Source organism: Corvus brachyrhynchos, unplaced genomic scaffold, assembly GCF_000691975.1.
Source record: "Corvus brachyrhynchos isolate BGI_N302 unplaced genomic scaffold, ASM69197v1 scaffold27, whole genome shotgun sequence".
Classification (NCBI taxonomy): Eukaryota; Metazoa; Chordata; class Aves; order Passeriformes; family Corvidae; genus Corvus; species Corvus brachyrhynchos.
The window spans coordinates 3371908-3399469 of NW_008239139.1; the positions used below are offsets into that span (position 1 = coordinate 3371908).

Sequence of the window (27562 nt, forward strand, 5' to 3'; positions counted from 1 at the left end):
GCCCGCCGAGAAGTTCTGGCGGGAGGAAGGCGCCGCGTGTGGTGCGGCTCCGAGGAGAGGGATGGGTGTATCTCTTCCCCACAGCGGGTCACGGCACAGGGAGTTTGTGGACGGCGCAGGGGCATCCCCTGTGCCCAGCACCGATTTAGGCCGAGCCTCTGCCCAGCGCTGCCTGGAGGGTACCAACCTGTTAGCAGCATCTTGAGAGCATCCTTCTGTCTTCGTGGAGTGGCGCAGACCTGCCCGCAGCTATCGGTGATGGATGGCATTTGTGACAGGCGTAAATCCGGCAGGCTCACAGGGCATGATCGCCGGATCTCTGGGACTTAGTGCTTTGAAGGAGTGCTGTGATCCAGCAGGGCAGAGGAGAGGGGCAAGGGAATGTATTTTCCACTTCACTGCCATATCCATCTCTCTCAGTGCTGTTGGACTGTGGTGTTGTATCACAACTGACAGAGGTTATTAATTTCAAACCTATAAATCAGCATTTCAGAAAAGCTCTTAACTTTGTTTTTCTAGTCCTGCTGCTCCCACAGTATCCATGAAACAGGATGTTAGGACACAGATATGAAGTTAACACCCACCAACCTGTGAACACAGGTACTACTGTGCATAGGGGTCTGATGTCCTGAGACACATTGTTGGGTCTTTTGGCTGCCAGGCACCAACCTGGGGTTCAAAGGCAAGAGAGAGAGATTCAGGAGCCCATTTGCATCCTGATGTGAGAGTGAGCTTCTCTTTCTTCTCTGGACAGGTACTTCCTTAGCAAATCCGTAGCAAAAGTACTAGAGACAGGAAAGAGGTCTGTAAAGCACAGTGAGGTTGGTTCTTCAGTGGAAGGAGAGAGTAACTGACATCCTGCTCACAAGAGGGCTTTGGTAGTGAAGACTGAATGCTGGTCTTGAACTGAAAATCCTAAGGAAGTAGTGAACAGGACATAGCCCCTGGTGTGATGTGCTGTCAGCAATGCCCACTGTCAGACAGCTTGGCTGCTGTGTCCCAAAACAGCCAAGGGCTTTTGAGAAATTACCCTTTCATACTGCACCAGAGAGAAGTGTCAGTCTAGAGGCCAGAGGCTCTTCACTCACAAAAATCTGAAATGAGATTGGATGTCATCTTTCCACCAGGAGATGGAAAATGGAGGTGTTTCTCCTAAGTATCCAAAACACAAGAGAGTCTGGATGACTGCAGCAACAGCAGGTTGTCTTTCAATCCGACAGCATATGCCTTCTATGAAATGGTGAGATTTTCTTAGTTGGCAGAAAGCTGAGCTTTCTCAGAAGTTTTTCTGAACCAGCTGTTGCTTTGAATGAAGTCCAGGGAAAGTTGGGCAACAGCTCTTCTCACATCTGATGTGCAGTTAATGCTGGGTGTCACCAGCCTTGGAGTAGTCTGTCAAGTCCAGGAAGATTCAGCCTCCTCCTGCTACCCACGATGGATGATGAATGTAAGGATCATGATAGGGCTGTGAGCAATATACCAACAAATGTCAGCTTTACAGCTGGGGAGCAAAGTGCCCTACGGAGGATGTGGACTTGGAAAAAGGTCATGAAGTTGCAGAGGTGTGAACTTGCTGGGGTCAAAAAGATAATATGGGAATTACTGGTCAACCACATCAGATGGTGTGAAGGACTTCTGTAAAGTTTGTAAGGGTATCTGGTCCTTGTGTATGACTTAAAGGAAATCATCCGTTTAGTGTCTGAGCTGGAAACCTGCTTGATCCTACCCAGGAACAGCACAGCAGACCTTCTTTGGCAGCTTGCTGAAGCATGGAATAGCTGAATTTCCGGTGGTGGCTGTGCAGGGGGTTATGCCAGGTAGTGTCTCTCCAACTATAGGCAAGTAGATGGGCAAGAGAGGTTTTACTGTAGAAGGATGAAGTGGTGACTATGCTAATAAAGAACATAACAGTTTCCCTCCTAAATTTAGAAGGGCTTGAAGCAGATGAGCTCAGTGTATAGCAGTTGCATATGATGAGTTTCCAAAGGTAGGTTATGGGGTTGCCAGGTCACTGTTACAGTTCCGGTGTCCCTGTAACCATCACTGCTCATGTGAGTGACTGATGGAAGAGCCAGAGGCAGCTTCTGAATCAGTGGTGCTGTCCACCTCCAGCGTGGTCAACCTTGTGGCACTTGAGGAGCTCTCTTCACTGCTGCTGTGGGGGACCTGATAGCAGTCAAGGGTCTGTAAGTAATGGAGAGAGACAAGGAGGGAAGAGAGGGAAGTAATGTGTTTTGCACCAGTGAACATGCAAATAGTCTCTTTTTCTGTCCCACATTTCTTCCACGCAGGAAACGGAGTGAGTGTGATGTTTAGGTTACACTTTCTTCTCCTGTCCTGGCACAACATGGTAGCGTTGCACAGCTGGGGACCCTAAAGCCCTTGGGAAACATCTAATAGTGAGGAGGGCCAGGTGATGACCCCCAAATGCTGGTGCCAATATCTTCTTTGTGAGGATGTGAAAGGGGAAAGAGGAAGAACATCCTTAACTTTGCACACTAGAAAATGAGTGCTGGCTCAGACTTGACCTGAAGGTGGGAGTCAGCTTCCAGGAGATCAGATCTGCAGATCTGACTCTCAGCAAAATCACTAGCCTGCTCTCTAACGCTGGGTGACTCTCACTTGGGAAGTTTCCTGTGCACACGAGAGCTGCTTTCTCCATGGGGAAGGACAACAATGCTTCCTGTTTTCCTACAACATTGCTCCCTCCTCCCTCCTCTAGTTTCTCGGGCAGGCTGGCAGTCGTATTGCATCTGGGTGAAGTCTCTCCTTTGTTTGCTCTCCTGTTTCGCCAGACCGACTTTCCTACTTTTTTATCTCTGTGTTTGTTCTCCGACTGCCACGTCGCTCGTGTGTTCATACGGCAAGGTGGTGTGAGGAACAGCCAGGAGCACAGGTGCAGTTTGCTCCTGACAGATCCCAGAAAAAAAAATAGCTACATGATAGGTGTAGTTTTTGAGGTGCCCTGTAGGGTAAAGATCTGTTTCAAGGCATCCTGTGAATCCATTGCTTCTACAGAACAGGCATTGTTTAAGCCACGTCCACTTCAACATCTCTGTGGTGGATGTGACACCTGACAGTGTTTGTGACTAAACTGAGCAAAGCCAGTTTTCCTTTGCCCTTGATGGCACTCTTGCATATCGATCTGTTAATCTATAGGTAATGACCAATAAGGGATCCTCTGTGGGGCAAGGCTTAAAAGCACATCTGGCCTTAACCACAGTTTCGTGGTTATGAGGCAATAGTCTCAAGAGTTGACTTCCTCACTCTTTCAAGGAAGGGTCTTGTGCCTTTAAAAAACAAACCAAACAGCACCCACAAACCCCAAACAACAAAAGCCACCATCTCTGTATAATGTGCGAGCCCTCCAGGGGAGCGTGCGGGCTGCTATGATGTCAGTGGCTCTCTCTGCCAGCCTTTCACACGCCTCAGAGGCCAAGGCGCTGCACAGCAGAGCTCTGTGGTTTCGCGTGTGGCTGCACAGGGCTGTGCTCGGGGTCACGAGGCTGCCACTGCTCCCCGGCCAGCCCAGCTCTGTGGGAGAGGTCTGCTTGTGCACTCCAAGCGGGCAGTTGGATGCAAAACTTCTCCTGTTGCCATGCCTAACGCTGTTGGTTTTTTTGAAGTCCTTGCCAGGCAGGGCTGGGGGAGGTCTACTGAATTCAGGATCTATGTGAGAAGAAAAATAGCCTATTTAAATGTCAGTAGCTAAGCCCTATTCCTGTGCAGGCATATACTTGTGCAGTATGAGTAATGAGACAAAAGACAGGCTTCAGAAATGAGGCCTCAGATTTAAATATCTCCAAGAGTTGGCTGAGTGTAAGGCCCTTCCAAATGTACACTGTCTGTGCAAGCACAGCTGGGATGCTCACCCCAAAGGGCAGGGAAAGGAGTGAAGCAGTAGGAAGCATCTTTGTGCTGCATCTGTCATTGCATTATCCTGAAAAATGTTTTTTGCCTTGTTTTTAAAACTAAGCCACATGACTTCAAATGCTGTGGGCAAACTGACAGAGAACGGAAACTCAGTGGGTAAAATCTGGAGCACATCTCAGTGCAGTGGGAATGTCCAGGTGAGCAGGGTGGGCTCTGAAGTGCTGGCACGGGAAAGCATGAGAAGTCACCCCTTCTTTTGTCCATAGTAAACTTGTTGGGCTTGATTTGCTTTAAGGACATTTTGTGACTTCTCTGATATCATCTGTTCCAGGATCAGGCTCCTCAGGTGGCCTTTTCTCCTGAACAACTGCATGCTTTCTGGCTGGGTTGGCAGGTGACAGATGTTTGCTGATCTTGATCTAGCTTGTAATTTATGTACTTTTAGGTTGGTTATTCTAGCATACACAAACACATTGCAGTACCTGGATCACCTCAGCCTCCATATAAAGCTTCAGCTAACTCCTCCTATCCTAAAGAAAATGGGAGAGATTTCAGAAAAGAAGTGATGACTTGGATGACAGCTTACAGGTTTCTGTTTGACCAGGCCTGTCAAGCATAGGCAAAGGACAATATTGGTGGTGGTGTGAGCTATCCCAGAAACTCATCCTAAAGAGTAACAGTCTGTCCTTTGGTTCTTTCTGTATGTATGGGATGGATACTCATGTAGACCAAAGCTTATCCACTGTCAGGTAAAATCGTAGCTGTTCTGTGATTAAGCTTATCAAGTATAAACCCACAAAATAGCACTAGCTTCAGAAATGGCCCCCAATGTCCTGCAGTATCTGTGGGTCATGCTACAAGTAACATTTGCAAGACGTGTGGAGTATTTTATGTCACCTACTGTCTGTGACAGTTTAGGAGTTCAGGAGTTGTGTTAGGGCACTCTTATGGGTATCCCAGTGTTAGAAAAGCAACAACTCAGCTGTTGCTGAGGTGTGCATTTTAGAAACAAGTAATGTATTCAAGCTTACCCAAATTAATTTGCTTCTCTGCAGGCAACATGGTGGAATGGTGTTTACCCCAAGATATAGATTTGGAAGGTGTGGAATTCAAATCCATGGCAAGTGGGTCCCACAAAATCCAGTCAGATTTCATGTGAGTACATCTGAGCTATATTACTTCTTCCTTTCTTAGCTATGCATCTACACCACCAGCTCTTACTTCAGAACATGCAAGAAAAATACCATCTAGGAAGCTATGGTTTTGCAGAAACCTGCTTGCTAAACTGTTTCTAGCTGAGCCAAGGATACTTTTCAGACACCTTCATATCATATTAAGTACCAGCTAGCTGCAGGTACCTGCCGTGTGACTGCTCTGCCTGTGGAGGCCAACTGGTGAATGGGGCAGGCCAGCTTTGGTGTGCAAATCTTAGTGTGTACTGGGCAAATGATCTGCACTGCCACTATTGGGACTGTGAACAGAGGTGTAGGGTGAAGGGGAAGGAATGGCAGAACTAAAATAGGAAGCATTTTGCAGGAACAGGACTTTGAAAAATGTTCTTAACTCTGCCAGGGCTTTTGGTTCCTTTAAATGTTGTTATAAACAGGTCTCACTCACTTTCTTTTTTGCTAGCTCCTTCAGTGGAAACACGTAAGAGGAATTTTCTGCATTCTGCTAACCCAATGTTGCAATGCAGCAATGTTTTGCAATGAACTGCAGTGTCACAATTCCTTCTGGTCAAGAATAACAGTTACTTTCTTAAAGGCATGTGTACTGAACCCTTTCAGTCAGAGTGTGCTTCAACATGCTGGAACCCAAAATATGACCAGGTAGCTGGACTGTACTCAGAACTGCATTCACTGCAGGTTTCTTCCTTGGAGGAAGGGCTCTGCACTGACTGAATCATGCATTCTGTTGGTCTTCCTTCCAAGTTATTTATTTACTTGCATTCCTTACCAGCCTGTGACATGGCTAGTAGGGGCTTTAGTAGGAACTCTTGCCTTAAATAGTCTGTCTTGTTTTTGAGAAGACTGGGGCACCCAAGGCCTGTTCTCAGCCCTTCAGCTAGCAGGGTGGGATTTCAGGGAGTTCCTTACAGAAGAAACTATGTTCCCAAATCAGTATTTTTAGCACTCAGTTACTTACCTTTCTTCCTCTTTCCTCTTTTTAACGTTAACCCTTCTGTCAAACCTTTGTCTCCAGTTATTTCCGGAAAGGGCTCTGTTTTGGCCTGGCCTGCTTTGCCAACATGCCTGTGGAGAGTGAGTTAGAGCGTGGTGCCCGCATGAAGTCCGTGGGCATCCTCTCCCCTTCCTACACCCTGCTGTATAGGTACATGCACTTCCTGGAGAACCAGGTCAGGTAAGTTCCCTTGGGAATGAGACTGGCTCTTCCCTACCTGGGAGAGGTAATGTTGCTTCTACGGAGAGCAGTTTTAGGCAAATGAGAATTTGGCAACAATGCTGTGCTGTGACTTCCTTGACTGGCTATTTCTCCAGAAAGTGTTACAGGTTCACAATGTGAAGGAAACAAGGAACTGATTAGCAGCAGTCTGTTCCCTCCTAACGGGCTACTCAAATGCTACCCAAACCCTACTTATTGTATGCAGACACAAGTGTCACAGGGAGAGTTCAGAGAACAAGAAGTTCTTCCCTTTTTCTTCTTCTGAAAACCATTTTACTAGGGGCTTACAAAAGGCTTCTAATTGTGTAATGGTGATCCTGGCTAGCTGTGTGCTTCAGCTGTGTAGAGTGGATCTAGAAAGGAAAATGGTGATGGTAGAAAAGAAAACTCTTCCTACCTGAGTGTATTTCAAACAGGATCCGTGCTATGCACACCCCAGCTCACTGCCTGTGTCAGTCCTGTGCATGTTCTCTGGCTGCACTGAGAGCTGCTGGTGGTCCTGATGCTTCTTTAGCCCCCTTGGATGAGTCCCTGAGGTACCCAGGATCCCTTTTAGCTGGGAGAGCAGATATTTACTGGGGGCAAGGCACTCAACAAATAGTCTGGAGACACTACAGGTCTCCCCTTTTTTCCTTTCTTTTCCAGACACCAGCTGGAGATGCCAGGGCACTACTCCCATCTAGAGGCATTCTATGATGACAAGAAAGGAGTTCTCCCTGATAGCAAGGGCACCCCCAGCTCTCAGCAACCTGTCCACTGGCTGCCTTCCATCCACAGATACATGTACCCAGAGATGAAGGTGAGGCAGGTGCCTGAGGCCTGCAGGAATGGGCAGAGGGCTGCTGCTCCTTGCTGGTGCCTCATACTCCTTTATGTAAGCAGTCACTCCCACGCTTTGTAGGCTGCTTTAGTGAAGATTTTGTTACTTGGACTGTTGCAAGCTGTGTGCTGGTCTTGCTCCCACATTTAGACTTAGCATCTGTGCATGTGTCCCTGTTTCACCTCTGAGCTGTTTTCTTCCCTTTCGCTCCACCTGCAGATCACACACCCTGCTGGCTGTATGTCTCAGTTCATCAAATTCTTCGGTGAGCAGATCCTCGTCCTCTGGAAGTTTGCCCTGCTGCGCAAGCGCATACTGATATTTTCACCACCCCCAGTTGGAGTTGTCTGCTATAGAGGTATGTTTCCAGGGACACTGCAGAGCTCTGATCTAGTAGGCTGAAGCACTGCAGAAATGGCTGTGAGTACTGAGGGGACAGACGTCATGCAGGTCTTCAAAATCCATTGTGACCATTCCTCGTGAAGATACCGCTCAGTCTGCATTGACACATTTCCTACGAAATGCTTTTCTTCAGGCCTCATGAGTAAGGACACATCTGGCACTGTCAAACTCAGTTCCTGTCAGCACAGGATGAAAAGAGCACTGACTGAATTTGTGGATTCTAGAATGTGGGATTCCTACGGGAGAACTGATTATTTCCTATGCAAAACAGGATGTCATCACTTGAGAAGTTCTGGTGTTCAAGGGCATTTCAGAGCTCTGACCATTGTTTTCACAGAGGCATGTGGGAGAACGGGGCAAGTGGGATTCAGAGTGCCCTTGAGGAAAACCAAAAGCATCTCAGGATATACTTCTCTTGTCCACAGTGTATTGCTGCTGTTGCCTTGCAAATGTTTCTCTGCCTGGTCTTGGAGGAACTGTCCCAGAGTCCAAACCATTCTTCTATGTGAATGTGGCAGACATAGAAATGCTGGAGACAGAAGTATCATACGTGGCCTGTAAGTATAATGGATTAGGCGTTTTTAGCCTCGGGCTGCAAAATGTCTTGAGACACCAGGCTGTGGAGTAGAACTGATGAGAAATAGGTTGTGCATGGAATGACTAACTATGAAAGCAGGAGAGAACAGTTGGTCTGCTGGGAAAGCAACATCCTGCTCTGAAAATCTTCTCTGATTTTGGCAGGTACAACAGAAAAGATCTTTGAGCAGAAACGGGATCTCTATGATGTCTATGTAGACAACCAGAATGTGAAGACGCATCATGAGCATCTGCAACCACTCCTGAAAATTAACAATGCCGACAAGGAGAAGTACCGACGGCTTAATGACCAAAGGTAATCACGGACATCTGGGTGGTCCTGATAGGAGATGTGGGGTAAAGAGGACACTGCTCCTTTGAACTTTCCTCCTTGTAGTATTTCTAAAATATCCCACTGGTTGGTTCAGCTCATCTCTTGAAGGTGCTGGTCATCTCATAATGCTTTGAGGTTCATAGTAGGTATGGGCAATTAACCTGTCTCCCTTTTCTCAGGCAGATGTTAATGTACTCTCAAGAAGTGGGTGAGGATTGCAGCTCCTGTGAAGAGGACCTTTTCATCTTGTGAGTGGCTACCTCTAACACTTAGTTGGACACTGTTAGTTTTAGGGAGCCTCTTGCACTGATTTCGTGTTGCACTGGTTTGGCATATTATGAAACATCATGTTTGATGTAATTCCATAGTCAGCTTTCTTCCTCTAGGGTTCAAAAAACAGACTGATCTTCCTCTTCAGATCATCTTCCTTTCATTTTGAGAAGCCAAAATGTAGTATCCACTGGGGTCTCTTAAGTGCCAGGAGGGAGAAGTGAATTTTAAAAACACAATTAGAGATGTAAGAATGCCCTCCAATTTTTGTAAACATAAGCACTATAGGATTTTTCTTGCCAAAACATTTGGCTCTGGAAAAGACAATGTTCATGGGAAGCAGGCACTGTACCATGCTGGGGGTGGTACACTGTGGAAATAAGACCTGCGTGTGAAGGACTGGCCCACTGATGTGGCTGACTTCATACTTGGCAAACAGAGGAACCAGAACTGGATGTAGAGTAGGAGGTACAGAATTAGATAAAAACCACATGTCTACCACCTCTGAAGCCCTTCACTGCCTGTTGCTATTCACACTCTGCAGCAGGTGAAAAGTAATGGGATGAAACTCTGTGAAGGGCTGTCAGGGCAGAGCTCTGATTGTTGAGCTTCACAGGCATAGCCAGAGCTCTTTCTGAGTAGCTTTGCATGTTTCTAGGAAAGCAACAGGTAAGAAGTAGCTCTCACTGGTGTTTTCTGCACCAGTAATGGAGAATTTATTTACCCAGTGGCTTATCAGATGGGTGACAACACTGTTTCCTCCTTTTCATTACGGGAGCTGTAGGCATGATGTACCTGCTTGGTGACCACAGATCACACTTTAGCTGATAACGTGGCGGCTTCTGAGGGAAATGCCTCCCACAGATGGGAGCAGCACTGTCAATTAAAAGTTACTACTTTATCTTTGTTTATTCTGGGTCATCCATAGAGTGAATGGAAAAGTACTACAGCGTCACCTGAAAAGGATCTCTGGTGAAAGGGGGTTAAATGCAGTTCTGGGGCTCTGCTGCCTGCTTGTAAATGCACTGTCTGTTTGGAGGTGCAGTGCTATTGCTTTCACTGACTTTACCCTACAGGTTTTTCATGGAGCAGAACAACCGCATATTCCAGACACTGATGGAGGTGTCAGCCAGCCAGGATAAGACACTGACAGCTGACCATGCACGAGGCATGGGCCTGGATCCCCAAGGGGATCGAAGTTTCCTTATGGACCTCCTGGAAGTGTATGGCATTGATGTTATGCTAGTCATTGACAACCCCTGCTGCACTTAAACCAAGGGCAAGAGAGATGGGGAGCAACGATCACTTTTTAAAGACTACCTGACATTGCTTAGGAGGATCACTGGAACTCACCACAGCCCCAGTTATTTAATAACTTTATATGGAGAGTATTTATAATTTTAAAACAAGATGTGATTTTATTTTCTCACACTCAACTTCCCACTGAGTACCTGCTCTAGGGTTCCTTGTGGTTTTGTCTCCCTTTCCCTTTCATTTGTCTTTTTTTGTTTTGTCTAGCTAGGACCAGTGGCACCTTTGCACCAAACCTCACTGTTGCCAGTGATAGCTAGGTTTTGGCCTGGCCCGGATACCTGAGGGCTGAAGACTTCAGGAAAGCACTTTGTTTGATGACAACCAATGTGAAATGCTATAGCTGAGCTTTCAGACTTGGCTGGAAAATCCTATTATCAACTCCCCCTTCCACTTGGGGACTGAAGAGAGCTTCAGCACAAACTGTTAATGGCCCAGTCTCATAAATATGTCCTACCAGTTTATTGGTGGGGACAGTTAAACCAATGATAAGAACCGGGACTCCTTTAAATATTCCTCACCCAACTTGAAGCTGAATTGGAGTAAAGCCACCCTTCCCTGTAAACGGCAGAGGCAAGTTTGGGATCGGGGATGCTACAGGATCTTATGACTTTGCTTACTGGAGCAGCATGCTTTCACTCCCAGCATCTGAGGTGGTCTCAACTGGCAGAGACTGCACCTACCTGTGTCATAGCTGGAGAAGAGCACCCTCTCTCCTCAATCCATCCCACCACTTCCTTTGGTTTTTAGTTGCATCACACCTGCTTCTTTGGTTTAAAATCTTCCAACCAGCAAGATGGTCTCCCATTTAACAGGGACCAACACCACTGAGCCACTTTTCAATCACTTTGTTCTCCAGCCTCAGCTCGGATGGTGCTAGGCTGGACAGGGTAGAATGAGTATGCTTTAACTTATGTCACTCGCCCTTCCTTTGTAGCTGATGGGACTTGTTGCTCCTTTGCTTTAACACTGTCTGCTAATCCTCCTTTTGTTGAGCCTTCAGCACTGCCTGCTGCTATCCCTGGCTTTCCATGTGAGAGAGACAACAGACCTTTCAACTGGAACAACTGAAGTTTGCAGGAGGTTCCCTTGGAGTTTGGTGTTCTTAACTGGCACAGCTGCTAGGAGCAATGTTTAAAAGCAGGTCTTTCTTTTTTCCTGGGCAGAGCTGTAGAACTAGATGAAACAGGTATTTTCTTATGCTGTGGAAAGAACAGGATTCAATTCATGAAGGACCAGTCATTACCTCCAGGAAGGGTATCCCAATAAAGAGTAATCCCTTTGCTGTGCAAAATCCAAGAATGTATTGGGGGTTCTAGGTGTGACATACTGCTTTGCCCCAAATCCTTCAGCCAGTAGCAGTATCGGCTTTAAGCAAACTGTTCTTCCTGAACTGTGGCTACAGCTAATTAGTTGATGCTTCTATCATTATAGATTCCAGCACCCTTGGAGGCTTTCTGTGCACTGCAGGAAGGCAAACTGTAGCTGATGTATCCATTTGTCCTAGCATTTTATAGGATGAGACAGAGCCTGACCCAGCAAGAATGCAAACTGTAGCTGATGTATCCATTTGTCCTAGCATTTTATAGGATGAGACAGAGCCTGACCCAGCAACGTCTCACCCATGCTAAAGCAGGCAAGCACCTTTTGGAAACAAGTGAAGCAAATGTTCTCCAAGTATACCCTCTGTGGATTGTTTCCCTCAGGAAAGGAGGAGGCTGGCTGTCCTGTATTTCCTTGAAGGCTGTCTGCAGCAAAGGGGTAGTTTTGCTTGCTGTGGATACAGTTGTAGTGAGGTGTGGTATTGGGGCTTCACATGGCTTGTTGCACAGTTCATTGGTATGAGCTTCAGCATATTATGTTCCTGCAATTTGCCTGTCTCTGAGCAGTCACTCCCCTGGCTGCTTTTTCAAGGCTTCAGATGTTTTTGTACAGAGGATAATATGCTGCTGTTTGTACTGTCAATTGCTCACAACTGTAACATCATCATCCTCAGAAGGTTGGGGAAAAAAATGTAGGAAGAGGTAAAAACAGCTGAGTATCATTTAATGAAAATACCACTCTCTTTTCCTTAAGAAATGGCTTTGTTTTTAAATTGACACTTGAAGTATAATAGTGGCCCACAATCTGCACACTTTTTCCTCTAACTTCCACTTTAGTTTTAACATGCTCTTTGCAGTGATGGACCCTGAGGAAGCATAGCTGCCCTCGAATTGCTGGCACTTCTTCAGACACCAAAACCAAAAAAAACCAGAACTGAAACGAGTCTCTAGCAATTTTTCCTCTCACTTTCTTGAAGGTTTGCTACGTAGCTTAGCTGTGGTCAGTTGTTAATGACTCTCTGTTCTCTTTGTCAGTAGTTCTTTTGCTAAACTAAACAGAAACAAACCTTTGATTTGGTGTTGAAATTTTACAGTCACTGCAGTCAGAGGCTTTCTAACATCCTACATTAGAGCACTGTTGTTTACAAGCTGTTGGAACATGAGGTCCAGTAGACAGCACTGCCAGAGCCCACCAAGTAGAACCTCTGGAAATTACTATTTCACATTTATTAAACCTCTACTTTCCAGAAATTAGGTCTTCAGTTGTTAGTAGTAATATGGGTGCAGAAGCATCAAAGCAAGCAGATTACTGTAGAAGTAGCTTCCATGTGCTACATCCAGTTGGATGACTGCAGCCCATTTTGTTCTTCCTTGTAATTTTGTTCTTCCTTGTAATTTTGCTTCTCTACCAAGTCTCTCTTGGCAGGCAACAGCTACAAAAGTCAGGAAGTTGTCCAACAGAAAACAGAACAAGACTTTTTTCTCCTAACCCTTCCTTATTTGATTAGCTGCAAAAGTGTTTTCACCTGCACTCCTTTTTGAAAATATACTGCTTTTATTGTTGTCACATGTGGAAAGTCCTCAAGAAATGGGTAATGGGTACATAATAGAAACAAATTGTTATAGCTTGGGACATGAAGGACTGTTCTGTGGAACCAGTTTAACTGAGTCTTATCTTTCCAGGAGATAACATAATTCAAGGTAAAACAGTTATGTGCAGATATTCAAAATCCCCTCCTGGGCACTCAATAGGTGCTTTGTTGCATACTAGCAGCTGGGAGACAGCTACTGGGTGTGTTTCGAATCAAAAGAGGGAGGAAAGTATGGCATAAGATAGGATATTGCTGATTTCTCCCTTTGAAGTACTTTGCCTTTACAGTGGTACCTTCAGTTTCTCGGGTGTAATGCCTGTGCTCCATTGCTGCGATCAGAGCCCAGGTTTGAATGGTGGTTACAGTAACCAGGTCTATCCTGTGCCCCACTGTGTTCTCCAAAACTCCAGTCATTGGACAGCCATTGCAGGTTCTCAGCTGGTACTTGCCTTTAACCAGGAGAACAAGAGCTTTGTAACTGCATCTTAACTCAAGCTGCACTAGAAATGTATAATCAAGCAATGAATTATTACTACTTGTACTATCTGCACTGAAGGGTAAAGCTTGTGAGAGACATTAAAGCTAGGTTTTCAATCTGAACAAGCAACACCACGCCAGATATTTAAATCATGCAAAAGTCTTCTCACTGCAAGGTTAGGCCAAGCTGCATAGAGCCAAGTACAATAAAGAACTATAATGGATACTAGGAGAAAGGCACTTTTTGGAATCAGAATTCAGATTTATCTTACAGATATGCTACTGCCTTCCTTTCTAACATACATGAAGTACTTACTGCAGTGTATCTTACAGCCTATGGTCATGACTGTCACAGGAGGTGAGCTTGCCTGTCCACCATCCTTAGGGGCAGAAGAAAGTTCCATCACCTTTTCAAGAGGAAGTAGCTTCCTGTACAGGTTATTCAGTAAAGCAGGGTTATGGTGATACCCCATTTTACCACCTGCCAAAGTTAATGAGCAAAAACCTAGGAGCAGCTGTGGCCCTCCTGGCCACAGACTATGCAAGGGACAGGCGTGCTTTGCTCTGGGAGGTGGAAAGACAGTGGCTTCTGGAACAGCAGGGCAAGAGCACTCTATCCTAAATCAAAACTCGAGGTAAAAAGTATGCACACTAACCCAAACTCTCATCCTAGCCATTACTTCTAAGTTAGTTGGTGTCTTCTTCCCACCTTCCCAAAACCAGTGGTGTAGTGGTAATGGGAAACGACATCATCAATATCTTTTACAACAGACTAAAATGTATTAACATAACAGTGTGATCTGTCTAAAACAGAGGGTACTAAATGCCTGTGAACCAGGATTTTAGATCTTGGTTAATGCAACATGCCATTCAAATGGGAATGTTTAAATGTGGTCAGAATAAACAGGTGCCTTGAGCTGGTCCATCATTAGGTTGTTATCCTTCCTTTTTATTTCTGTTACAGTATTTTAAGCCCTTCTAGAATGGACTGTAAGTTGAAGCCAGGATAAGTGTTTTCGTAAGTGGGACCTAGGATTCTACTCCTCCTTCCTGTCTTGGAGTTTATACAAAGAGAGTTTTTTGTGTTGCTGTCAGACAGAAACATGAGAACTGAGTCCTTTCCTCAACACTGTAGATAGTGGGTTCAGCCCCTGCCTATTCTATATAGTGTCTATCTCACACCTCCCCTCTGAATGTTGCAATTCAGAGGTCTAGAATTACTCTATACTGGAAGAACTCTGAACTGCAGAGGAAGGAGAAAAATTACTTGAATGGTATTTATACAAGCTACTCAACTTATGCTGATATGAATATTTAAATATCAGCCTGTGTCTCAGTTGATCCTTGGTACTTTAACATCAGAACAGCATCAATGATACCAATTCTGAAGGGATCTCTTGGTTACCCTCAAGCAAGGAATCACATTGCAATGGGAGCTATGGAAGAGAACTAGTGATTTTCCCTGTAAAATGGTACAGATGAACAAGGAGCCAGTTCTCACCATCTCACCCCTTGCAGCAGGCTGGTTGTAATTCTAACAGCTCTGATGTTGTTTGCATCTTGCAGATGTGTGGTTGCTCCCATTGGCCTGTGGCTCTGTAGAGAATCTGCTTACTAAAAACATGGGTATTTTTTAATACAATTAAAGCTTACCTTTTTGAAATGGCTGCTGCCTTGTCTTTCCTGCCACTGGAGAAAAAAACACATTGCTGATTTTATGACAGAGACATCAACTTGAGAAAAACTCCAGTGGTGAGAAGTGCCCTTGACTCTGAATAAGCCAGGGGCTGCAGCGTAGTGTCCCAGGTGTCTCTGTGGCAAGCAAAAAGAGCAGAGCACAGCCACCATGTTCCTTGGAGAGTGACCCAGGGCTCCACTGAGCACTCTTAAATGCTGCAAACCAAAAGACAGCACAAACCAGGTCCTATCACCAGCGTAACTATTAAAAGGAACTAGCAGGCTTCTACCCCCTTCAGTCTCAGTCAAGAGTTATAGAACAGCTAGGGCTGGAAGGGACTTTAAAGATCACCTAGTTGAGGTAATTTGTCTCTCCACAGTATAGTTCAGGGAAGAATAACATTCAGTTTGGTTTCAGCATCATGCAGAAACCCAACCCTGCTTCCCCTTTCGAGGCATTTTTCCTTTACGATGTCTCCAGCAGAGGATGCTGTTGGAGCACAGGCTGGCAGGATTCAGTCCTGAAGAGCTGCTGGAAGCCAACTCACTTCTGTCCATATTTCGGTAACAGCGGAGAGTCAACAGGTGAACTTAGACTAGGCCACAGTGTAACACAGGGCTACAGACAATCTCATCAGAAAAATAAGGATAACTTTTCTTCTTCCAGTAAGCAAGGCAGAATCATGTGAATTTCTAAGTTAGAATAACGGCAACAGATAGGCTTGCCTAAGTCAGTAATACTTCCTTTCAGCAATTAAAGCAAAGCTACAAACAAAAGCTCATAAAAGCAACAAAACTAATTATGGTACTGAGGCTCCAGGGGATGGAGGTTGCATATGGACTGGTGAGCACTGTTTACATTAAAGAAGAGCAATCAGACACAATAAATAATAAATGTTATTTGGATGTCCTTACTGGTGTTATACTACTGCAGGAATAAAAGGAATACTTACAAAAAAAAGGACTCAGCTTGTTAAAGAGTCTTTCCACATGCACTTCACACAGCTTAGGGTCAATGATGTTTTCTAATTTCCTTCTGTGCAATATACCTAAATTGATCAAAGGAATATATTTCTACTATATAATTACTGGAACTCTCTGCTGTTGAATCTGGCAAGATGAAAAAAGTTAGCATAAATATCTTATCCAGATACATACAGGGAATTTTTAAACTTGCTCCAAAGCTTTTTATCACCAACCTCCAATTTTTGTGTATAGAGTAGATAACCAACCATCTGTTTTAACATGGCAATTCCAGTGTTTCATAGAATTACTTAGCACTACTCCCCCCCAAATAATTTTTTTTCCAGGATCCCAGGTTTTGCAAGATTTCTACATGGGTAAAGTAGGTCTAAACTCTTAGAATACAAGGACAAGTATACTTTCATTTTACTTTAATGTACAATTGCATTACAGCAGTAGCATCTGGCACACAGCACTCAGCCTGCAGTGCTGTAAATGGAACAATGATGACTTCTTAGGGGAGGGGAAAAAAAAGATGCCATCAAGTTAACATGCACTTTTCAGAATTTTCATTTGCATTTTTAACCCCTTTGAGACCAGTCAAATCATACACTTCCAATGGAAGTACCTCACACATAAAAATAGCCAAAAGGCTTATTAGTCTAGTGGGGTTAATCAAGTTAGTTAGGTCTCATGTGCCTTGAAGAGACCCTGGTAAGACTGTTTAACACTGGCCCCTCTGCCATGAATTCTCATTGTACTGCTGCCTGCAGCATCTGCTCCCTCATTCTGGGATCACAGAAGAAGCGGAGTTTCCGGGGTAAGAGCTTCACCTCCACAGGCATAGCTTCATACTCCTCATTATCAATGCCAAAGGATCCCTCAGCGCCCTGTGTGCAGACAACAGTCAAACATCACACATCATTTCAGCAAGCCTGTAATGCTGATTTTACTAACAGACTACAGGTGAATACTTAGCTGAGTCTCAACCAAGATGCCTCTGTCTTCCAGCCCATTTGCTCTCCACAACAGGGAGACCTATCCTTCACTGCACAGAATGTGTTAAGAGTCTGGTGCATAAGATGTTACCTCACTTAGTTACTAATTAGTGATAATTAAACACTAGGAAGCTTTAATGACCCACATTGTTTATACTGAAGGATTCTTTGCTATTGGAACTACAATTATGTGCACTTAGATCTTGGGTCTGCCAGTGGTGACATAAACTAATCTGCAGAAATGCCTGTTAAGTAACTTCTATTAAATCCATGTTACAAACCCCTTTCAGTATTGTTTCACTATATTGATCTGAAACATGAGATGCAAAGTAATGTACTGGCCAGGAATTACTCAACAGTAGAATTTTCTCAAGTGTTTAATGCTGATAAAGTCACCATGTGATTAAAACCATTCATCAAAATGGCAGGCTGACTTTACGTAAAAACAACTTCAGTGACTGCTTTGTATGCCCTTGACTCATGGGAGGGCTGTGCTACATGGATACTCAAACCAACTCCAAGGGAACTCAGACACCAGAACAGCACAGACTAGAGGAACTTTTACAAGTTCTAGTACAAAAGGTACAGCAAAGCAGTCCACCTCCATCAACATAAGCTAGTGAGACTCATCTGAGCTGCCCCCAGTTCCTTCACTGGAGCTGGGCCATGGAGTTGAACAGCACTGCCCTGTACCATGCACCCATGTTCCAAAGATCTCAGCAGCAGCTGCAGTATGAACAGCTCGTTTTATACCACAACCCTTACTTATGGCCCAGCTGTACTTAGCCCAGCACTGCAGAGTGTTCTTTCAGAATCACAAATCTGCCATGATCTGAATTCAGTGCAAGTATTAGGATGCCAGTTAATCATGACATCATAATTCATTATTTTTACTTGGTAGTGACAGATTTTTTTGCCTTTCAACACATTCTATTCTCCCTTAATATGGAATTATTTTGCCAAATGATAGATCATTTGAAGACAGAAATTATCTATGAGATTGATTTGATGTCCTTGTATAAACAAGAAAATGCCCTCCCAGGGCCACAATAACAGCTCAGAGGCAGGAAAAGATGAATCTAAATTACACAGGTGGGCACAGCTTTGTCTTCTTTCTCAGCTTCATCATTTCAAAGTTTTGAGGCACATCCTTATACTGATCTCAGCTTCCTTGCCCTGTCTTACCCTCCTTTGTCTCCAATATTAATCTTCTTCTCTACAGCACAGTGCTTTCTAGGGCAAAATGTACACATCTTCAATGCTAAGGAGAAGAAGATCTGCATATCACAGAATCACAGAATGGGTATGTTGGAATCAACAGTGGATCATCTGGTCCAACCTCCCTGTTCAAGCAGGGTCATCCCAGAGCACATTGCACAGGATTGTGTCCAGATGGCTCTTAGGTATTTCCAGTGAGGGAGACTCCACAACCTCTCTGTGCAGTCTGTTCCAGTGCCTGATTATCTGCACAGTAAAGTTCTTCTTCCAGAAGTTCTTCCTCATGTTCAGGTGGAACTTCCTGTTCATATGCAATACACTCAAGTAAGAGACCCTTTAACCACCAGGACTGTCTTCATAAAAGATCTGCCACTATTTCCTGGCAGAACAAAGCTCCCCCTCAGGTTTACAGACCACGTGGGGAAGTGCAGTATGTCAGTCCTGGCAAGGGCCTCATTAGCTGCACTGTGGAACTGAGTGTCTCACCTGCAGTGTAATCAATCATCTCCCAGGTTTAGAGTAGGAATTTCTTCAAGTGCAGCATCAACAGGTACAAGAAACAAAGTGAAAGAGTTTTTCAGCTCTCTCAGCTTCTCACCTCTGGAAGTTGCAAGATGCATCTGCTGGCTTGGATGCACTGACTCCCTTCAGGGCACATATGTGGATCACGCATCTTTTGACTTCTGTCCAAACCAAAAGAGAGGTAAGGTAAGGACATGTTTCTCTCAGAAACAGCCTTCTTCAAGGATGACATTTTGTTGTGGTAAATCACTATGCATTTGGTAAACTTAGAGGTTACATAAATTATACAAATATTTGTGGGTTTAACTGTGAAAAAGTAGAAGAGTCCTTCCCTCTTCTGCTGCAGAATATACCAGAATGCACCGACAGCCTCCAACCAGCTTCTGCTCTGAGGCTCACTGAATATATTTGAACATAGAGCACAGTTTTGTGCTCTTCACTTCCATGCTGAACTGTGAACTTCCTGCAGTGAATACCATCTCCTCACATCCCATGCACCTAAACTTACCAGCAACCTAAACGACCCTAAGCCAAAGAAAGATAGAATTATTTGAACCATTAAATTACTATCTCAAAACTAACAAAACCCCCATGTTTTCCATATCGACACCAATCAGCATGATTGGTCTTATCAGCTGCTTCTGTTATCACTCATGAAGAAACCCCCATCATTTTATCCATTCCAAGTAACATATCTGCTTTTGTCAGTTTCTCTCTTCTGGTGCCTGTGACATTCTTGTTTATGTACTGCACTTAGATAAGTGCTGCTTCCTTTCCTACTCCTGCTGATGTCAAAAGGGAGCACATGGAAGGCAGTTTTCCAAGAAACTGCTTGGTGGTGCAAGTGCCACATGGTCTTTTTCAAGTTTTAGGCTGCTTTCCTGTCACTGGCTCAGCTAGTGTAACTTGTGTTACAAAACAGCAAGTTGTGATTCCTTTTCCCCGCAAGTGCTGCTGCAGAGGGAGCACAAGCTCTGGGCTGTGCTGACCTTCCTCTGGCCTCCTGACTGACCACACACGTAACCTTTTGACTGGCAAAGGGTACACTGCACCCCAGGCAGAAACCTGTCAGCTTGGGCTCCTCTCCAGACACACAGCAACACACAAATAGCAAAGAGAACAGCACAGAATTACAGTGTTAATACACCATAACTCTCAAGCATGGCAGAATTATCACAGATGTTCCTCTGATGGGCAATGCTGGCTGTCCCCAAATTTCCATCTATCCTGTAGACTGATATGAAAGCAGAGTGTATTTCAGTATTGCCCAGGAGAAGAACTCACAAAAACATGTCAGAATCTCCCTGTATACCAAGTCTTCTATGCCCTGAGGAAGGCAAGCACCTCTTAAAGTCACAGAAAATCCCAGAGAAGGAACATGAGAAGAGAGGGTTGAAACAGGAGATGCTAATCAAAGACAAAAGGAAGAAAAACTAAGGAAAGGGCAGGGAAGGACGGAAGCAATACTAACAGTGCAAGTTTGGTTTTAATCAAATATGTATACACTAAAAGATTGATGAGTGACTGTGAGGGAATTAAACATCCTCCAGCAATATAAATTATAAATCATTGATGGCATGCAATACTGTCAGTTTATACAGTGCTGTACAAACAAGCAGCAAGATTTCCCACCTAAAGTTTAACCTGCTTGGAGTTTAACATACGGGGTCCTAGATACTAGATACACACAAGGCATACTCCGGGGAGCAAGCAGATTTTTTTGGTCAATGAAGGCACATGAAGCGCTCTCTATAGAGATGTAATTATGAGGTCAAGGTAAACTCAAAAAAGCCAAGACATGGAATCAAAGATCAATCAAAGGATAACACTGGTAGAAACAAGTAAGACACAACCCCACTTGCAGTATCATCCCTCTAGCGGTCCCACATAAAAATATCGTAATTCATTTCCCTTCGACTCTGCTCCTCACTCAAGACCAGACAGCAATGTGAAACAGGAACAAGACCAGAAGTCTAACAGCAAGTTTCTATTGATTGTTGCATCCCACTCTATATGCTGAATCACAAAAATACAGGCAGAGAGAGAACCACAACACCTACAGCACATAACATACAACTGGAACCTAGTTTTCATCTCCAGAAGCTGCCAATGTGAAACAATTTAGAGTGAGGCCTCTAACAAAAACACCCCAGTTTGCTGTACTGTTGCTGATAACTGTACTCATGCCCCAGAGTGACAGCTCTCCATACGTACATATACACAATCTAAACTGGCTACCAGGATGTGGATTACTGATGCCACACTTTCCATGCCTGCTCTCCTTCCCTGCAGCACTTCTTAGTAAGCTCTCCATTGCAAACAACTCTTCTTCCCCACCTTACCTAAACATCGGCTCTACGGCTGCTGCAGATGCTCTTGTTCACGCAAATTTGATCCACAGCCAGAGGGCACTTTTATACACCTGGGATGACCTCCTCCTTTCTTTGAAATTCAACAGCAGCTACCCTCCAGCACACTGATGCATCTCCACACCTCCCCAGACACACACACTGCCTGAGCCTCCATGGTAGTTTCCTGCTGGATGCATGGTTTTCTCTGTGTGACCCATCAGTTCTCAGCAGCTCATGTCAGTGCCCTCTCCAATATAAAAAACCTTTTTATATCTGCACTGATAAGGTATTTCCCCTAAAAATCTTTCCAACCCCCCAAATTCTGGTATTTAAACTATGCACTAAAAAAGAAGAAAAAAGAAAGAGCTGTTTCACACATTTCCAAAGACAAACCCTGTTGTGCTAGGCAATGGGAGGGCCTCTGATAATGGGCTTGACTCAAAACCCAGCTGGCAAAGGCACAGTGGGATCTCTGAACACCCTGATTCAGCCTTGAGAAAACAGGGCACATTTTTTCTGCTGTGACTCCTCTCTGTACAACTAACCAGTCCCTCCCACTGCTCCCCCACCCCACACACCTCTCTTTGTCTTTCTTTGTTACCTACAGGATTTTTGGCACTATTTAATCAAAAGAGCTTGTTTCTCTGAACTTTGCTTGAACAGCTCAAAGCTTCCAGTACTGCCTCTAATTAGCTCTCAACAGCAGGGCAATGCTAATGCTCCTCAGAGGCTTTTTCTGCACGACACTAACTGTAGTCAGAAAATGTACCACACTACTGCAGGAAGCATGTCCAGTCAACACAAGAGGTATTACTTACAGTGGGAATACACTTGAATATGCCTCCCTCAAGTCACACAAGCTCATCTACCTTTTTCTGCTAGCAAAGTCTTTGAGAACTCAGAACAGCATCTCCTTTGTCTAGCTCCTTTAGGAAACCAGATTCCTTTTGCTTCTAATAGGAAAACCACCTCCTCCTTTCCCTCTGTAGCCTTCAAAGCAAACAAATCAGTCCCAAGCAACCATGGTCCACATGCTCATGCAATTTAAAAGCAGTTGCAGGTGGTAACCCCACTTACAGTGTTTGCATAGGTCAGAAACTTCTATTCCCACTGAGGCTCCTGGGATGCTGAAACAAGGGGCCTGAGCTGCCATTGGTATTATAAACAAGTATCTTGCGGGAATTATTAGGGTGATGACAAGCAGGTAAAACTGCACTGAAATCCTCCCATTGTTTTCACTAGAGGGAGCTCGAAGACTGAGAAAACAGCAAATTAAAAGGTAATATGGAGAGGAGCTCCCTCGGATTTAGCAGGAAAATCTGTTGCTGATAAAACCTGCACTGAAGCCGCAATGTATTTGTGAGTGGGACTGTAAGAAGGAGCCAGAAAAGGCAGCTCTGATTTGCATCTGGTGAGAGCAGGAGGAACAAGCACACTACAAGACAACACCACAAGCACAAAGGAAAGTGAGTAACATTCACTTTCTTCACATGCTGCTTCCTCATTCCTGCAGCCTTCTTATTCCATGTACAAGCTGGACCAATACATTTGCTTAAAGTCCCTGTTTAAATTCACATCTTCCAAAGTTCTTCCAGCTCAGACCTAATTTCTCACAAGAGCTATTGAGACAAGGAAGCTTTTTCCTTAGGGCCAAGAACTCCCAGGTACCACTAGTACAAATACACCAGCTCTGTGACCCACCTCTCAACCCACTGAGCAGCTAGGGCTCAAAGATTCTGGGGTAAGTCTGCATGGCTGCCTATAGAACTCAGTTATGACAGTAATATCCAAGCAGTACTGACTTAGAGCAACAGGGGAAAAGATGAAAGGTATAGCAAACTCAGAAGCTAGGGAGAACTCCAGGTTCTGAATACCAACACTCCAGGTTCTGTAGTTCTGCCTTGTTTAGAGAAGCAGAAAATGAGTAAGAATTTTAAAGAACAAAATCATTAGCCCCCATGAAGCATTACTGACTGCTGTGCTTTGCAGTCCTCTGCTTCTGAATTTTGCAGCACAGCATGAGAGGAAACCAGTACACTTTTCTGAGATTCTGTCCCCTTTTCACAGCATTCCCATACTCACCCTCTGTGAACAAACTCCCCTTTGCTGATACTCTCTGCTTCAATGCAAATGTCCATGAAGTCCTCAGTGCGCTGTGCAAAAAAGGATTCAGAAATCAAGCAGTTAACATTTGAAAATGCCACACCCAGGATACTGCAATATGTTCACACAACGGCCAGTCCTTTGTCCCACAAAAGGAGGCGGAAGATGCATTTCTGCATTTCATGCTTTATTCAAATCTCAACTTGAGATCTGAATTCGAAATTATAGACAGTATTTTCCCATTAATGAATATTCAATAAATACCACAAGAAGCAAAATAATGAGTCACACATTTGGCTTCTTGTTACGTTTAAAGACAATAGCAGATCTCTTAGGTTTACTAATTTAATTTCTATTCAATGGGTCTTTCATGAATTTCAGCAATAGTACAATGATACAACATTTGGCCACCAAGCACCACAGTAAGAGCATTTTAAACAATACAAATTGGAAATCAAAGTGTCCTTGGTAACAATCCTTTAAACTCCTTACTTAGCTTCTTTCCTATTTACAGCCTGACCTTAAACTGAGTATACAGTAAAGCTTTTTCTGGGAAAGCAACTTTGATTAAGATGCAACTTATTTTTTCATTTATTTTAATATTTCTGTCCTGGAAAAAGTCCTAGTGCAGATGCAATCAAAATGACGAAAGTAAAAATAAATGCATCTATTAGTATAACTTGGTCTATTCCTTTGCTGTTCTGCAGATGTAGTCTTGGCACTGCTTGTGCTGCATCTGTATGGCTTTATCAGCTTCTCTTCAATGGGGCAGCCTAGGCACGAATCTGAGGTGAGATTCGAGACAGGAGTGGCTGGCAGCAGTCAGCAGATACGGCCTGGTATCGATTCCAGAGAGTTGCTATTCAGCTTTGAGGGCTACAGGGACAATGGTTACAAGAGAGGGACTTTAGAGCAGTAGTAAGGGTCCACACTTGTAGAAAAAAAGATGCAGCATCAAGATACTTCCAACTCTACAACAGGAAAGTACAACTGGTCTAACATGAACTTGTCCATTTTTCTAGGCTGTGCAAGAGACCTGAGAACCCTACATCACTTCTTTTTTTTCCAAACCAATATTAAAGTGCATCTTGAAGGCCTGAAGGAGACAAAACCAACAACAAAAAAAGGGCATAAGGGCTAGTTTGTGCCAATCAAGATACTTTTTCAGTTCTCGGCAGGTCTGTTATTACTTTATATCACTGACTCCAATCCAGTTCAGTAACCAAATCTCTTGTGTTTGAGTGCCATCTAGAAACCACTAAAAAAACCCCAAAATACTAGTCTCTGTCTAGCTTCTACCATTACTAGGACACTGACAGTCCAAATCATAAACCACAACAAAGAAGAAACTGAAGTTCATGTGGTACATTCTAAGGAGAAAACAGGAGAACATTTTAAAAACTATACTCTCCTGTTTGGGTTTTTTTGGTCTGATCCTACAAAATAACACATCAATATCACTCAAGTTTTCATGTTCTTAAAGACCCTGAATTCTAAGGAAGAAATATGTTGCAGTGAGTTCAACACTTCCTGTTAACCTGGGTATAGTGGCAAGGGTTTCCTGAAGCCATGAGGAGGAAACGAAGGGAAGCTCACAAGTATAGGATCACTGTGTTGGCATTTTCCAGTAAAGACTGACATACATCCAAATAGCTTTCCCAGAAGTAAAACTGCACCAAAACACAGGCATAAGCCAGAGACAGGTTCTAAAACAATGAATGAACAGCATGAACATGCTGAGAAGGTTATGACAAGAACAGTTCCTTTGCTGCCTTGCTTCTATTCTTCCACAGCCACTTGCATTTCCTTTCCTTCAAATCAGTGTAGCCCCTGTCTTTTCCCTAGTACCAATTATTTTTAACTCCACTCTTAAAGTCCAAAAAAAGAGAGAAAAATCAAAAATTCCAGCTAGACATTCAGGCTCAGCTTCCTTCTAGCAGTAGTTGATGAAACAGAATCACTCTCATATAGGTAAAAAGGAAAAGGAATGCTTCTTGGTGCTTAGTTTACTGACAGGCAATCCTAAAGCTTCTGTTTGGCTACTGAAACCTTGCTGTACAAATTCTTTCTGATCCCACTGCATCCCAGTTTTACATTGGTCTCCATTACTTTTACACTGGCTCTGAAACTTGCCCATTCCTGGATTCAATCATGGACCTCTTCTTACACGAGGTAGTAAATGTTATTTATATAGACACAAGAATGGGAGTTCAGCAAGAAAGGAAAACTCTGAGCAGGCAGCATTTGGAATCCATTTATGTTATGGTCTTACTGTTAGATCAAGCTGCCTGTTCCGAGTTGCAATGGAAAGCTCAATAGTGGATAGCTTCAGTTCTTCCCAGTCCTCTGGAGCTACCTCCTGGGGGAATTCTGCATATCAGGAAGAGAAGATACCAATCATTAAGTGGAATTTAATTACACAGATCACTACGAAGCATGACGTCAGACAGAAAAATCAGTCAGAGCCATTTTGGCCACTAGTTTTGTTTCTCTAAAATGTCAAAATCTTAAAAAGGGAAAAGGGAGCTTGGGAGTACTGAGGAAAAGAAAAAGATACCATCAGCATTTACACAGTAGCAGAAAAGACTGTCAAGCACAGTACATCACAGCTCTGTGAGTCCTTATGTCCAGGGAGTAACAGATCTCCTGGGCTGGTTACAGGAACACTTAGAAAACCCATTAAATGCTGCTGCAAAAAAACCAGGAATCCAGTGTTCAGAATGCTGTGGTAACACATATTTTCTACAGGAGGAAGCTCGATAGTTCAGTTCTCCTATCCAGGTCACTTGGTTCATGCTCCTGCATGAATCACCTCTGCTAGCCAAGGAGGAACGAGGTCTTTGTACCAGACTATGCAAAATACCCACTCTCTTTCCTCCTGTGGCCTGCCACGTGCACTGCCCGGACAACAGCCCCACCCAAGAGAGGCTCAGAGAACACAAAGTTTATGGTACAGAAAGAATTTAATGCACCCAGAGAAATTTAGGGCTTCTGCATGGCCCAAATTTTACTGTTCTATTTAAAGTAACATTTGTTGCTCTGTGTCAGCAACTCTCCCCACCCTGGAAAGCAAAGGCTGCTCCTCTCTCCCCAGCTCACTAAGAAGCCATTCTGCTGGAAGAAGATTTCAAGAAGCTCACCCAGAAGTGCCAAGTAACCTCTATGGATGCCTCCACAGCAGTGGCAACTGTGAGTCCAGAGAATACCCTGGTCTCTTTACAAATGAGTATTTGTTTATGAGACCACAAACATTGGCAGGACCACTCTGTTCCATTTCTGACAGATACCACCATAACTATCTTGACAAAAATCACAGTTTAAATAAACGAAAAAAGTAAACAAACACATAAATAATAGTAATAAAAAAGAGAGCAGTAAAGTAGACAGGCCCTCCACACAACACACCCCTGGACCTATCAGAGGAGTAGAGCCTGTCTGTGAGTTCATGCCAGAACACACCCAGCCCACCTTTGGGAGATGACCAGTACGATCGAAGCCGTCTGTAAAGCCTCACATACAAAGGAGGTCTGGATGGTTTCTCATCTGGCTCTTCTGGAGGTCTCTCAGTTGGACCCAGGTACATGAGAGCAGCTTGATGTTTCTGAGGCCACTCCTTGGATTTACACAGAAAGGAAATACAGATGATAAAAGGGCATTTTGTTTAGCACTTACCTGTTTATTCTGTTTAGTCCAGTAGCCTTTTTATTGTGTACTCACACACAGTCCTGCAGAGCTACCCAGACCCCCCCGCTGCCTCAGCCTACTTTATGGCTCTCCAGTCTCCAGATTCATGGGTGAGATGACATTTCTGCAGTTTCAAAAAGATTACCCACAGTTCCCAAATCCACTAATCTAATCCTTCCCTGCACAGAAGTGAAGGCATTTTCCCCTCTGTGAACACAGGGTGAAGGGATGTTTTCCTTGCTGCTGATGTGTGGCAGGGTGACACAGCTGCTTCTGGCTGGAGGGAACAACCCAAACCAGCAAGGTCAACATTAATGTCTGAAAGCACAGTTGGTTTCTGTATGGCACAAACGCAACCTCAAAGAGCAACTGCTCAGCAGGATCCAGTGCAAACAGACAAAGACTACAGTGCTGTGTGCAGCCAAGGGGCACTAAAACCTGACAGGCCTTTGCTCTCCAGCAACTCAAACAATCCAGACCTGGCCTGATAGTCAGGTGCTTATAAACAGCAACACAACAGGTCTCAAGGCAAGTCACATGAGCTCCACAAAGCACCTTAGGGGGAAAAAAAAAAAAAAGAAAAAGAAAAGTACTAACACATTATTCTTGGTGATATTTCAGATTCAAGTCCCAGGGCTACAGAAGAACCTTAGCTTTTGAATATCT

The 27562-nt window shown here is 44.1% G+C and overlaps 2 protein-coding genes across 8 annotated transcripts in view; one reads left to right on the forward strand and one right to left on the reverse strand.

Moving 5' to 3' along the window:
- Window positions 1–367: 367 nt before the first annotated feature.
- KIAA1147 (KIAA1147 ortholog) lies at window positions 368–11511 on the forward strand. The gene is made up of 8 exons (XM_017739978.1): window positions 368–5028; window positions 6076–6234; window positions 6922–7075; window positions 7316–7454; window positions 7924–8055; window positions 8240–8390; window positions 8588–8656; window positions 9755–11511. The coding sequence occupies exons 1-8, from the start codon at window positions 4889–4891 to the stop codon at window positions 9948–9950; spliced, it is 1140 nt and encodes a 379-aa protein (XP_017595467.1). The 5' UTR covers window positions 368–4888; the 3' UTR covers window positions 9951–11511.
- A 4923-nt stretch (window positions 11512–16434) lies between these two features.
- Window positions 16435–27562, reverse strand: part of AGK (acylglycerol kinase) — an 87504-nt gene continuing 76376 nt past the window's right edge. For all 7 annotated transcript variants that reach the window (XM_017739977.1, XM_017739974.1, XM_017739971.1 and 4 more), the window contains 5 exons: window positions 26681–26825; window positions 25485–25582; window positions 23192–23262; window positions 18835–18919; window positions 16435–16910 (listed from right to left, as the gene is read on the reverse strand). In XM_017739977.1, coding sequence (XP_017595466.1) covers window positions 16773–16910; window positions 18835–18919; window positions 23192–23262; window positions 25485–25582; window positions 26681–26825 — 537 coding nt within the window. In that variant the 3' untranslated portion in view covers window positions 16435–16772. The remainder of the gene's footprint in view (window positions 16911–18834; window positions 18920–23191; window positions 23263–25484; window positions 25583–26680; window positions 26826–27562) is intronic.